A 14,790-nucleotide genomic window follows, 5' to 3' on the forward strand; every position below is an offset into this window, starting at 1 on the left:
ATATACATAAACTTAGCTGCCAATCATTGTATCTATTGTACAGCTTGCACATTACAATCATAGATTTTACAGGGATAGGTATCTATATTTTACAATGTGGTCAGTATCAAATTCCAACATGTTCTTTCTCTTCTCCTCATCCCTTGAGAAGGGGATTCTCCATTTCTCAGGAAATTGTTTGATGACTCTAGGAATTTCACAGATAGGTGAAAGCTTTTTAGAAGGAGGGCAGCTTCCACCAGACAAATCAGATTCCCCACACAGGAAGTTTAGTGAGACAGAGGCAGATTCCTGGTACATCCCATGAGATAACAAACAATGAGATTTTGAGGTATAAGAATCTAACAAAGTGGCTGTCCAGATGCATCTGGGTCCCAAAGTTTGGGTAAAACTGGTGACTTTTATTGAACATGTGGGTGTCATTAAGGCAATTCTGAGTGCCTCAATTGTATAAGAACTGAAGAGGAAATCATTTGAAGAGCTTTGACCTGTTGTTGAAGCTGGCAACAATTGTGTCTGATGGGTCTGGAAAGGTCTGTGTGCTTCATCACGGATGGTATCTGACATGTTTACTCCTCTGTATACTGTATACAATTTTTATGCGGTTTGAAGAGGAGTAATACAATTTGTGCAATTTTAGTGACACAGGTGAATGCTGACCATACAAGTGTATTCTGTGTATCTTCTTACACTTCTTTTGTGTAATACACTACTTTTATAGAGATTGAGATTTTTGAAAGGATCACTACTTGTAGTTACTTTTAGATTGATTTAATGATTATCAAATGACAATCCAATGCTCTCAAAATTAATGATTTCAATCAGTTCGAAGATTGATTTATCACTTCTGGATGACAAAGTTGAGCAATTCCAACTTCAATTTATCAATTGCCTTATTTTAAGAATGAATTTCATTGAAAGTGTTGTGTTATAACTTTCAATGCTTTTGCTTTGTAACTTAAGATTGTTATTGTTTTGTGATTGGACTTGCATGAGTCTAGTTTGTTTGAATCTCAACTTTTGAGCAAGGTTGATTTCCTAGGTTTTGATCTGATGAGGCCCCAAAATGTGACGTTGGGTGCTCTTTTAGAGGAGGCTACTCTCACTGAAGATGTACTGGTACTAGTATCAGATGGGTAATTTAATAAAATGGTATTATATTTCAAATAATACCTAGTCACAATTGAAGAGGAGGGTGAAAAAGGGAGGAAATGGTAGAAGGTTAACAACTAAGAGTCTGCTGGGACAAATCCTGGCAGACTACACCTAGTTGACTCTTGATAAAGAGATTTGTTTATAAGGGACGAGGTACTGGGGGGCCAGCCACCCTCTGGAAGTGGGTGGCCCGCCACCCTCTGGCACTGGACTGGGACGGTACTTGGTTGGCAGTTTGCTGGGACCCTGGTTCTTCAACCTGGACCTGCTTGGGCTTGGGTCATACTCTTTTGTAGGTCTTCACTACCACCATTCAAAGTATGTACCAACCATGGGATGGTGACGTCCGCAGCCCAAGCTCAGGACCAGAGAGGCAATGAAACTCTCATGTACAAACAGTATCAACCTCACTATCCACTTCTGAATTCCTCCTGGCAGAGACTTTGAAGAAGGAAATATAGCCAGAAACCCTACTGGAGGTGATCAGATAGCCCTAAATAGTCTTCACGTAGGCTTTTCAAACTAAGCCTCTCTCTTAGATTTATATTACTATCCAAATCCTGTGTAAGTATTAAGTAGAACCAATCATCCAGTCTAAATCAATAGGTGTTGTTCGTAGTCTCTGCACTTCAGTTGAGAGTAGCATGATGAGATGAGCCAAATGTTCAGAATGATAATAATTGTTATTTTGTTTGTTGATCAAAGAAGAGAATATCAAAACTCAACTCATTGGAGGTATTCCATCAGAATAGAGATTATATTGTTTTGTTCTTGTTTTAGTAATCAATGTTGAAGTTGGTCAATCCAAAGTGATTGGCTTCCTAGAGACATGTGCATTTTATGAGCACAAAAGAAGTAATATGTGGGGTGCAAGAGATGTGAATAAATGATCTGTTACCCATGAAAAGTCTGCAAATGCCAAAGTTGCAAGAGCAAAGATGATACTGAAACTCCTGAGAACAGGCAAACTCTTAAAAGGCATCATTTTAGAAAACGGACTAATAATAACTCATTAGCTTGCTAAATTTGATGTGGTAAGGTGAAATCCTGTTGAACCACAGATGAGAGAGATTTTATAAACTTACAGATCAGGTCTACAATTTTTGGGAAGCAATGTACAATGTTCAACGTACTTGGCTTTTGGGTGAGGACATTCTTTCTGTAGTATTGTCCTCAAGTCAGTTTGTTGCAACCTTAACTGGGAAGAAAACCATGCAAGGAAGCTCCAACAACACCAATTTTTTTCTAATTCAATATCTAATTCATGCTAAACCTGTGGATACATCTCTGTTCTATTGGTATACGTGGAAATTAATCAACCACAAGATTAGCTTGGTTTGGTGTATTTAATTTTGAACATGGATTTCAAATAAATGCAGAATATGTTTGTCCACAGTGAAAACAACTATTTACCTTGAAGAATCTGTTCTGTACAATAATTAACTTGAAGTATTTTATCAGGCTAATGGATTGTTATCAGCCTTTCCACCAAATCTTTGGACACAATATTGTGGATTGTTTCCTTTCCCTTTAAGTTTAACCAAACTTGAATTTCCGAGATAAAGCCACCTGTTTGATATTTTTCAAATCTAATTCCTTTGCCTTTGTAGCTTCTTTATCCATGAAATATTCAACCATCAGTTTAATTGACCATTGATGTGTGGAAATAATGATGTTTCTCAGAACTTTGAGTTCTGCTTGATCCTTCAGAAGATCTTCTAAAAAAATTCAAGTGCATTCTTGATACTATGCTGTTGATTCTCTGCCGTGCACCTTCCCATCTGCCCAATTGACCTCCTTGTTCCTGGTCAGATCTACTGACTGTCCTTGCCAATCTGCAAATTTCAACCCCTTGAGACCCCCATTTTGCACAATGACATTCTAAAGCTTGACCTAACAGGCAGCTCAAGATTTTCCCCATAAAATAGTTCTAATTTAAAAGCTAGTTGATCAGGTAACTATCTTTTGATTTCTTTTGGGCTCTTGAATGAGAGAGCCCAAAAACTGAGCTGATCAATAGTTGGAAATGTATCTGAATTATCGAGACTGCAAACTCATCGCAGAGCTTGTGTTGCTCAACATTTACACTTATCTATACACAGTCATTTGGAGTTCAACCAGTGATACTCCTTCCAAGTCATGTGTGAGGCCATCGGGTGGATTAGGGTATGTCCTTACTGAATTCGCATTGATATAGAACTTCGCTTCATTGACCGCACGTTCAGTGTAGTAGCTTTCTTTTGCTGCATGTACGAACGTTTTGTGGGCACGAAAGTGGGGTGCATTTCCGAGATCATGACATGTATCAATCAGTTATTTGCATACATTCCCTAAAAGATATTATGTATGTATATTTCAGATGATTAAATTTGTTTTTTTGGTTGATCAAGAAAATTAATCAACTGCTAATGTTAATTCTTTTGGATGATTTATGAGCCATAACAGACGTATTAAGGTTGGTTGCAGTACCCAATACCCAAGGAAAGTAAAAGTAAAAAGGTTGCTTGATGTCCGAATTCGTTTTTGACATAAGATCGAAGATATGAGACACGCGGAAGTCTAGCAATATCACTCTACAAATAAAAACGTAGAAAATTAGTTTGATTTTGATAAAGCTTAAGAGAATTGAAATAAACACTCAACTTGAGATTCAGATATTGAGGTCAGAAGACAATACGCTAGCGATGCACACTCATCAACTACCACAGGCAATGTACATTTGTAACGTAAACGGATGTGTACAGTGAACTGATTGCCCTTCAAAGGAGGATAGCTGTCACACCTTTATAGGTGCAGAGGCCAAGCAGAAGACCGATTGCTGTGAGGTGACACAAACAGAGACAAATTAGAGGCCAGGCCACAATTGCTAGTCGAAGTGTATAAAGGTGGGACCTGGCCAAGTAGAAGTGGACTGCTTTGTTTGCTGTGTAGCGTGCGGTGATTTGCCAACGGGCGTGGTTTGAGCTAAATTCTGTAATCAGACCGTGCGTCAAGTCAAGTAGCGGTAGTTCAAGCATGCGAGGTCAATGGGAAGCACCATCCAGGCCTAGTTGGGCCAGGCACTGTCATCGTGGGTAGGCAAGGCAAATGCAGGAACCAGCGGCAACCAGAGTTGTTGATCTGAGCCAAGGGAGGTGTGATAAGGGAATGTTGGAGATTTGAGTGAGAATTGCAGCAGAATGATTAGAAGGGTCTAATGCAGTGAAACAGGGCACCGAGGCCAGTCCAAAAATGAGTGTGACCAGATGGGCCAGGGCATGTATTTTAAAGGGGGTGGAGTGGTATGGTACAACGGATAGGGGGGTCGTAATGGTATCATGTAAAGGGTAAGGGTATAAGGAGAGGGTATAGAGTAATGTGGGCTGAGCAGAAAGTAACAGTATCAGGTAGAGGGTAATTAACACTGGGTACTGGGGATGGTCGGGAGGAACATTTGTTTAAGTATATAGATAATATAGGAAGTGTAGACACAGCCCCCAATCACAAGTCACTGGCAGGCCAGTGCATCCCACCAACCCTAGCAAGTTATGAGAAAGTTATGAGAAAGTTATGAAATGGATATCAAATGGATAACATCCATCAATTGAGAATCTATTGAGAAGCGGTTATGATACCAACAAAATTGAGATGATGTCATACAGAATCATAAATCTGTACAAACCTGCTCCTGTATTTCCCCACCAAGAATATATAGTTTATTAACCTTTGTGACGTAAATTGACTGAGTTATTGGGGTTTGAAAAAAAAATCACAGACAAAAAATACTATTTTTGTACTATACCTAAGAATTGATTCTGGAATATCTTGCAGCTTTATCAATATACAGACACAAAAAAATTGATAATCCTTTTGAAAATATGTTTCTCCACATTTTTGTCCCCTAAAGCCTTCCTGTATGGGCAGTATTTCTACATGTAATTCCTGAATGTGTCCGCAAGTTTGATTTTCTGAAGTTCTTTGCCCCAAGACAAATTATGAGGGGACCTATTGCCAAAATCATTCTGAAATTGATTGATATACATGTAAATGGTATTTTACAAAAATTTCTGCCATAAACTTTGCCATGTTCTGCCTAAAGTCAAAGAATCAAGCAAAATGTTGACTGCTCATGTATACACCACAATTACATATAGAAATACTGCCCATACAGGAAGGCTTTACAGGACAAAAATGTGGAGAAACATATTTTCAAAAGGGATCTCAATTTTTTGGTGTATGTATATTGATGAAGCTGGAAGATATTCCAGGATCAATTCTTAGGTATAGTACAGAAATAGTATTTTTTGTCCCTTCACATCTCAATAGAATCATTATCGCTTGGCCAGGGGCCCTTGGCGCATAGAATTCTTGTACCTCAGCTTGAGCGGCAAAGTTGATCATTGACCCATTTTTGATCGAACAACTTTTACAGCTGGTCCTATGAACCTTGGACTTTGCTTTTGGTTTCTGCGCTTTGTAATTTTTGTATTTGCTTTTGCATAAGTTCAAAAGTGACTTTTATCAGCTGTTTTTTTTTGCTCAAATGATTCTGAAGCATTGTATTCCATTTCTTGAGAAAAAAACAATTTTTTATACACGGTAAATGTTGTTATCTTTTTATATAAAACCACACATCTGTAACCAGCAGGCACAATTATCAGCAGTTATGTCACACATGTGACAGTTTCACTTTACATACCTACCAGTTCACCACTCAACAAGTCCCTACTTCCTCCTAAACCTCTACCATCACATCACTTATCTTTCGTTTTCTGATGTACGTGAAATATTCAGCTGACATCAAAGTCATCGCCGTCTGTCTTGCCCTTGCTGGAGTAGACCTTGGTTCAATCAACGATTGTATGGATATCAACATCTCCCGCCAATCTCTCAGTCGATGGCGCCATCTTTATGAAACAACCCGATCAGTGCTTTCCAATCCACAATTCTATGAACCACGAGGCCCACCGACGATCCTTTCAACCATCGAGCGTGATTTCATTGAGGAGATGCTTGAGGATGACCCCACGTTATATCTTGACGAGGTGGCCGAACGTCTTCTGCGCCAGACTGGGACCTTCATCTCCATCTCGGCTCTAGCGATTGAGATTCGAGACCGTCTAGTCCTGACCCGCAAGGTTGCTCGTACGGTGCATCCAAACCAATCGGCTATACGTCAAGGTGAATACATCTATGAGGTTGGTGGAATCAGACCAGAATGTCTGGTATTTCTAGGTTGGTCTTCCCCTTCCATCAACTTACGGTCTTGATTAATATGGCTGACCATATTCTCTTTGGTCAGATGAGAGTTCAGTAGCCAAACGAAGGCTTTATCGCAAATACGGCCAAGCTAAACGCGGTAAACGCACCAAAAGACTTGATCGACCAACCAACTCAAACCGATTCACTCTATTGCCGGCAATCTCTCTGGATGGATGTATTGCTCTGCAGGTGAAAGAGGGTTCTTTTAAGCGACGGGACTTTGAGTCTTATCTTGAAGAATGTCTGGTAAGCATCTGATCACATCACTCAATTTATAGTTTCCTGGACTCCAATCATCTGATTTCACTCATTCTTCTCTCTCAATTTGAATCGATCTCTCAATCTGAATTGATCTCTCAATCTGAATCGATCTTCTCTCTCAATCTAAATCAATCTCTCTCAATTTCACTCGTTCCTACTCGATCTGACTTGTTCCTACTTGTTCCTACTCGATTTGACTTGTTCCTACTCGATCTGACTCGATTTGACTCAATATCACCTGCTATCAATTGATATCATTCAATCTGACTCGACATCACTTGAATTCACTCGACATGACACTTGCTGGACTCTAACCCTCCCATACTCAATACCATCCAACATTCTTGTCATCTCACTCAACAAACTAACCTCAACTAGCTACCTGCAATGAACCCGTGGCCACAGGAGAACAGCTGCCTGATACTTGACAACGCTCCGATCCATCACGGTGGTGAAGTTGAAAACCTTTGTGAGCGATTTGGTGTAAGATTATTATACCTTTCACCTTATAGCCCAGAATTTAATCCGATTGAGAAAGCCTTCTCAGTAATCAAGAGCCGCTTGCGTCGAACTCAAGCACTGATTGGTGACTTAACTCCTGAAGAAGAACAAGAGATAATTTACACTACAGCAGAAGATGTCATTACACCAAAGCTAGTTAGGAGCCTCTATGAAGGATCTATATATTTGTAGTAACAGTAGGGGCTAAAGTGTTTGTGATATAGGTGCAGCTTCATGATAATCATACTTACTCAAGCCTCAAATGTTTTCAACTCTTTGTATCTGTGTTTTATTCGATCTGAGCAGCAATAAAAAACATATGTATTGCAAAAGACAATTTTGTTTGTATAAAATCATACATTTTGGGAGTGATCAACCGTAAAGTACATCAGGTAAAGTACAGGATGACAAAAGAAAAGATCACAAGAACTGGAAATCTTCACTGAGATTCCTGAGAGCAGGATTTGAAAAGAAGTATGAGGGTATGTGGTCAACAACACTCAGCGTTGAATAGGTTCAAAAGATCCCTTCAGAATCGATTCTCTGACTCGTTGACCGAATCTTGCAGCGCCTGAAATGAGTTTTCGTGCAATGGCAAGTGGAAACTCTAATGAAACCAAGGTCTTAACATTGAAGTCTTCGGCTTCGTTCACTCGAAGGTCAGTCCAATGATTGAATCCTTGAACGTGAAGCTTATTTCGAGTTTCTTTGTCGGCAGGATCGATTAATGCAAATAAAAGGAAATCTTCAAAACTGCCGCAATTGGAGCTTCTGAAGAGACGCTCATCGGTGTCTGAGATTGAGCTGATTTGTGAGCTGGTCGAGGCTGTGACTGTAGCTGGAGTATGTACTGTAGGTATAGCAGCTTGAGAAGCTTCTCCTGCCCTCCTAACCTCATCGAGTGGAGATATCCCGTTGGGGTAGAACCGAAAAGCCACTGTTTTTGGTGGAATGCTCAATGTTACTCCTTTCTTACCCACTCGTTTGTCTTCAATCTATAGAATAGCAGTGATTAGGTCATTTTTTGTGTAATCAAACCTCACGTAAAGCAGTGAACTGACCATGATATCGGCCCAGAGCCTAGCCTTCTCACTTGTAACTCGAAAGAAGTTTGAACTGTTGTCAACATCGTAGCATACTGAGTTGTCGCCTCTTCGATTTTGAGTCATGATCTTGCTAATGAGCTCAGAGCGCTCATTAGCTGAGCCAGATTCTGGAAGCTCGAGTTCTCTAGATGGATTTGCACTCTCGTCAATCTTCCTCTTCTTGAAGATTCGCATTGACTGGAGTTGAGATTGAATGTCGTCTCGACCTTGCTGGATAAGTGAGGGGTCTGACATCTTTAACATAAGGATTACGAAATGAGTTGGTCCGAGGTGTTGAATTGATTCGATGAACTCGTTCCATTCATCATTCTCGTCAATATTGTGAAGTGGACCAGCCCGTTTGGTTGTTCTTTCTGTAGCAATCCACACGAGTTCTTTAGGTGGATTGGGATCGGTGAGGTACATTGAAAGACTGTCGACATATTGATCCACTTGTTCCATGCCAAGACGTTTGAATTCATCAGGGCTGGTATCGAAAGGATTGATCGTAAAAGAATGTTGATGCTTCGATCCTTTTCGAGTGCTCAAAACTTTCTTGTAGCTAATAGTAGATGAACCAATAACTTTGTTTGAACCTCGTTTTGATGTTGAAGAAATTGATCTGTTTTCCTTTTGTTCTTTCTCCATCCAGATCTCATAACCCACCCAAACTCGCACTTCTTTCATCCTCTCTTCATCTTCATCGGTTGAATCTTCTTTGAGAGAATTCTTCATTCCTTTTATTCTGAGGTATCAAGTGGATTTGGGCTTCTCGGGTGAATTAGGTTGAATTGGATCCTTTAGAATTTCTAATACAATCAAAGGAATGGAGTATTTAGTATTTTGATCACATCTACATAATTGACGGGCTCACCTGTGTTGATATCTTCCTCACTTGGATGGTTGCTATCGAACTCATCATAGCTGATCGGACTCTTGGCCTAGATTTCAAAAACTCTGTCAGTCCACAGTCTACATCATCAGTATAATACAAGGAGACGGACACATACCCTTTGTGCTAGCTCACCGGGATCACTTGATCCAGAAATTCTTCTCATCTTCCCTTTATCAGGAGCTGCAGGGTTCCAAAAAGGTGTGTGTGATGGTGGGAGATCATCATCACTTACAGAGTTTGATTTGACATTCTCTTGAGGACGGTGTTGGGGTTGAGCTTGTTGGATAGCTTGAGATCCTTGAGGTGCTCGAAAGGCTGGAGTTGCTCGAGGTCGAGGTCGAGGTCGAGTGTGTGGTTGTCGAGATCCTGGGAATAGCGGAGAAGTTTGGGGTACTCGAAAAGCTGGAGTTGCTCGAAGACGGCGTTGGGGTTGAGCTCGTTGGATTGCTTGAGAGCCTTGATATCCTTGAGGTGCTCGAAAGGCCTGAGACATTCGAGGTATCTTGCTTTGAGCTGATTGACTGCTGGCGTATTTTGGCCAATATCAGGATCACGATTAAACAAATTGAACAACCTCAACAAGAGGTATTCAAGTCCTCACCTGAAAGAACCACCAGCAGATGATCGGGGTTCCAAAGAGGTCAATCTATACTCAGCAGCAGCATATCAAAGTGAGATTCTTTGGTCAGTTGTATTAGAAATTGCAAGAATCAACGAGAGAGAGAGAGACTGACCTATTATGAGTCACTTTGGGTTTGGCAGGCCACTCTGGAAGAGGATCAATCACTACTGAAGAGGATTGCGAAATAGCAGGTTTTTTAGAGGATTCGATCACAACATCCGAGTCGTATTCTTCTTCTTTTTCAGATTCATAGCTTGGGGAACGAGCTCTCTCAGAGTACTCATCCGACAAATCAATATCAATGAACTCCTTTTTCTTGCGATTATCGGCCATTTTGGTGAGGTAAAGTGAGGTACAGTAAGAATGAGATTGGATTCGAGTAAAAATGGTAAAGTGGGACAACCCTTTTATGATGTCATAACTCATGACCTGCTACAAACCTGAGGTACGTCATTGAAGCTCTCACACAAGTGAAATGAGTGCTTATCCTTGGTTACCGCTGTGATATATTCATTGCGAAATCAGATCACTGTGCGCATTAAGGGCTCAATAACGTAGCAACAGCTATCAAAAGCCACTGATCATCACTATTTCACAAATACAAAAGCAAAAGCAAAAAAACCAAACGACAAAAGCAAAACACAGAAGTCCAAGCTTAGCAGGACCAGCTGTAGAACTATGATACCATCAATCAAATCACATCAGATGCATCTCAAAAGCATCCTGCCTGTAAAACACCTTCCATTCCTCATACGCGACTCGCGGAAATCTCCCTTCTTGCAAAACTTCAATTGGTAATGGAATGCAGGCTTCTGTTTGACAGTGACAAGTTTCATTACTATCAAAATAAATTATGCTTACTCATAAACTTCCTACTTTTACACATTGAAAAAAAACAATCACATTCTACTCCTCTATACAATTCTTTCTCATTTTCATATGAAAGGAATGAGAAATGAGAAAGAATAAAAAGGTTCCAACTAAAATCCCGCCAAACTTAGCCATAAACCTTTATCAGCACTTCCATTTCCTAAACCAGTTTTAACATCTCCAATACTACTAATCCCCACCACTTCATCCCAAAACTTTTTAGAATGATCACCATAATCGGCACGCATCATTAAAAATGGTCTTAATAATTTGGAATCTATCCTACCTAACATAGATTCAGTTAAATATGATTTTAAAATCGAGGGTTGTACTACAAAAATGTTTCCTAATTCACGAATCATTTCGAAACGATCATTGAGAGCTGGGATATTGAATTTCGCAATTGTATCTTGGTACATTGCTAAATCTCTATAGAATTTCATTTTCCGGGGACATTAATAAGACTTCTGGATGTCTGCAAGGATGTTTGAGGGACAAGTAGACTTACTTTGTCAACATCAGTCCTCCAATCGCACTGACTGGAAACTTCTTGAGATGCTCAAGAAGTAAACTATCAAATGATATTAATTTTGACTGGGTTAGGAAAGGTCCGAATAGTGAAGATGACATGTAAAATGTAGGTTGAAAAAGGCAAAGCTTACCTGTGAAAAATCACTCCCACTTCGGTCAAGAATCCTTCTGCATTCTTACCACTCATAGAGCGAGTGATTGTATCACGAGTGATGTTTAAAAAGTCACTACAAGCCACACAAGGCTCAGTATGAATTCGAGTAAACTCTAGTTCATCATTTTTAGGCTTAAAATCGAGCTTCTTCTGTTTACTCAGACTATGACTTAACCAGAATACAACATCTGATGATGAACCAGAGAATTCGTCAATCAGTGCTCAACAAAACACGAGTGACAATTTGTGTAAAAATTAGTTACTTACTTTCCAAACACTTTTGAGCCAATGAGTTGACTTTTCCTTCAATCCGAACGAGGATATGGTTGTTGAATATTGACATCTCACGCCTGATACTCACACTTGCAGCGGCCAGAGGCACTATCGCAGTCGTCACATACCTCTGCCACAGGTGCATGGCCATATCCGCTGCTTTGATCGCAGTCACTGGTTTGAGGTCTGGTTCAAGCTTAGTGTCGTGGCTGACAAACTGAGCTAAAGAGCTTTCAAGGGCGGTTTCAACATAAGCGTTACAGTAGTTGTCTGCCAAGGTCTTGAGTAATGAGAACACATTCTTTGGACTAGCAAAATACAATTACATCAATTTAATAAGCCTGCCAGAGTAAATCCGACACATATCAAAATTGTTCACGTACACGTCGCTAGATGGTGTTAATTCAATCATGCGGCCAACTGCCTCAGCGTGCCACATCAAGAGCTTTTCAGCGACGTCCAAATTAAGCTCGCCATCACTTTCTTCAAGGGGATTCTCGGCATCAACGTCAATAACGAGTGAGGCATCAGCATCGGCATCTGTGCTGGTAGCTGTCGTAAGCCCGCTCAGTTTGAGTAGTGATTTCAACCCGGTGGCTTGCGCAGGTGCCACCACTGGGGCAGCAGCTCCAGTCGGTGACTGGGATGCAGTGTTGGTTAGCTGGTTTACCATACGATCGAAAAGTGTATTGGTGGGTTTCGCTTTGTTTATCGCCCGCTGTGTGTAACCATATGAATTACTTCTGATGAGCCTCGGGATACTTTCATGATAGTGAAAGACATACGTACATGCCATCGAGCGTATTTCAGTAAATAGCTCGCATAGAGCTCAGTCAAGCTCTTACTCTCACGTTCCAGATAGTGATTATTGTCCAGATGTTGGCTAAATAACTCATCTAGTTGAGTGTCCAACATACTCGATATTGCTGCCACACCAACTCCTCCAGCGACATGATGAGATCCTTTAGACGGCTTGCTTCCACTTCCTTCGCCAGTTACGCCTGGTGGATCATGAGTCACAGCATAACTTTCGAATGAACTCATTCCTACTCCCGAAGCCGAACGAAAAAAGTCGTGAGACTTAAGGTCATTGATCAATTGGGCTGTACTAGAGCGAGCCAAAGCCAGGATGCGAAGGAAAACCAAGGTACTGCTACCCTGCGCTGCATCGATAAGTTTTTCGATGTGGGTTTGAATCACTTGGGCAAATACCCGTTGCAAGAAAACTTGCATCACCACTGCTGGTTGAGGGAAGACCGCTTCGATGATTTGCGCCTCTTGTGATATCTGATGTCGAATGTCGGTGTACAGTTCTGCCAGCTCAGGCTCCGATCTTGGAGCTGGTTTGTTGGGGTCTGCCAAAGCTTCCCACATGGACGTCTCGGTAATACTAGTAGGTGCCTCGACCCGATCACGGGATATGAAGAAGTCGTGTTGATTGACGTAGATTTGAATGCAAGAATGACCACCATTGAAGTCTAAAAGTGTCCGGGCGCAATGCTGATAAAAACAATCGAGTGAAGCCAGATGATTTGATCTCAATACTGGTGTTTCTTACAAATTTGAACGACAGGGAAGAGAAAGAAAATTTCTGGAACTCAACCGCCATTCCTTTGGGTTCCCCTTTTAAATATGCCTTTTCGAATAACCGTAGCATATCCTTCTCGAAGCGCTCAGCATACTTCTCGATTGTCGCCCGAGTTTCCTCGCCACCTTCAACTCCCTCCACGTCCCTCGCCACCGCTAAGAGTCTCCGTATCACCAATGCTACACTTGCTCTTCCCTGCTTCCCCTCTTTTCTAAGCGCTTCAAGCCGCGTCGTATCGCCACGAGCAAATTCATTGTAATAAAGGATTATGTCGTGCGCGTCAGATGCGCGAGCTCGAACCCGATCGATCGATTCCAATTGTTCGCCTATTATCAAATGTTTCGAGGCATGTCTTGATGAGAAACGAAGATGTATAAGATGTGATTCAAACAAAGCAGACCTATTCGAATGGCAGTCTTGCCCACCTCAGTTATCTTGGCGTCCAAGCCCGAAAACTGTCGGCTGACACTCTAACGGTACCAAGACTACGTCAGAAAACAATCAAAACGCGAGGGTTCATGCTGATGGATATGTGAAGGCGAGCTTAACTTCTAGTCCATTTTTGAAGTCATCGATCTTAGCACGATACTGCTTTTCCTTCTGTAGCACTTCCCTTTCAGAAGTCTTAATCTGTTGTGCCACTTGACGTCGTAAAGGAATCAAAGTTTGAACGGCGCCTTCCAAGGTCGCAATGAATGGATCCGGATTGAAAGCTGCAGGAGAGAAGTAGAGGATCGTTTCAACTCTGGCATTTGTCTTGTTTCGGAGGTGAAAAATTTGTGAGGTGTGGTATCAAAGGTACCTTTGCCGCTTTGCTTGTCCTGCTTGATGAGGTCTTCTGTGAGACCTGCAAGTAAGGCAGCCACATTGAAAGAAGGCTGTTCAAATGTGCTAATACTGAGCGAGGGAGCTGCACTTGAGTTACGAGAAGACTCCGGCATTTACTTGATTCGTTTGTAAAATGATGAAATGCAATATCAGATCCAGTTGGTTCACTTTGCTTCTACGATCTTTACATCGATTGATTGAGGACGCAATGATAGATAAGAATAATGATCTCGTAAAGGTGTTCTTCACTCAGATCAATCAACTCAAATGCCAGGAATCTCTCTGGGGATAGATGTCGCGTGGCGTACAGCTCGAACTCGACCTGTGAAACCTCTCAAAGGCTCCAACTTTCTTGTCTCTGAGTCTGTTCATAGGAAGACTCACTGCTATATCCGAAATAAATGATCCAATAGATCATATCAGTATCCAAATCAGTGGTTCTACCAAACTGAGATCCTGGAGCAAACTATGCAGGAGAGTTTCAAAGCTGCACCATGTCTTCCTAACAGTTCTTCTATGTCGATTATAACAAACATTTCCCTCATGCAAAAACAGCTATACTTTTTCCCAGCAAGAATCTCTAGAAAATCTTTCAAACTCAACAGATGATTTTTTCAGACGTGGGATAAAGAACAGGAAAACAAGACACATGAAGGGTAATCATGAGCAAATTCAATACCCCCTTCAGCATCATCATGAGTCTTTTCAAAAGGGAGTTGTCCAAAGAGGAACAAAAGTACAACTGTGTAAGAGATGCTTGTACTTGGATTTTCCAAAATTTTGGAA

At 41.1% G+C, this 14,790-nt stretch overlaps 2 protein-coding genes across 2 annotated transcripts; both read right to left on the reverse strand.

Annotated features, from left to right (window-relative positions):
* Window positions 1-8,996: 8,996 nt before the first annotated feature.
* On the reverse strand, window positions 8,997-9,631 carry MELLADRAFT_87973 (uncharacterized protein; the record flags this gene model as incomplete). Its single annotated transcript, XM_007411357.1, has 3 exons — window positions 8,997-9,052; window positions 9,118-9,184; window positions 9,254-9,631. 3 exons carry the CDS (start codon window positions 9,629-9,631, stop codon window positions 8,997-8,999), a joined length of 501 nt encoding a protein of 166 aa, XP_007411419.1.
* A 1,232-nt stretch (window positions 9,632-10,863) lies between these two features.
* Window positions 10,864-13,896, reverse strand: MELLADRAFT_22645 (uncharacterized protein; the record flags this gene model as incomplete). The annotated part of the gene is made up of 9 exons (XM_007411356.1): window positions 10,864-11,059; window positions 11,139-11,201; window positions 11,293-11,503; window positions 11,583-11,896; window positions 11,972-12,306; window positions 12,378-13,088; window positions 13,192-13,502; window positions 13,577-13,646; window positions 13,726-13,896. Coding segments are annotated over 9 exons (2,382 nt in total), but the record flags the coding sequence as incomplete, so codon positions are not given.
* Between the last annotated feature and the right edge of the window lie 894 nt (window positions 13,897-14,790).

This window comes from Melampsora larici-populina (genome assembly GCF_000204055.1).
Source record: "Melampsora larici-populina 98AG31 unplaced genomic scaffold MELLAscaffold_24, whole genome shotgun sequence".
In the NCBI taxonomy this organism is placed as follows: Eukaryota; Fungi; Basidiomycota; class Pucciniomycetes; order Pucciniales; family Melampsoraceae; genus Melampsora; species Melampsora laricis-populina.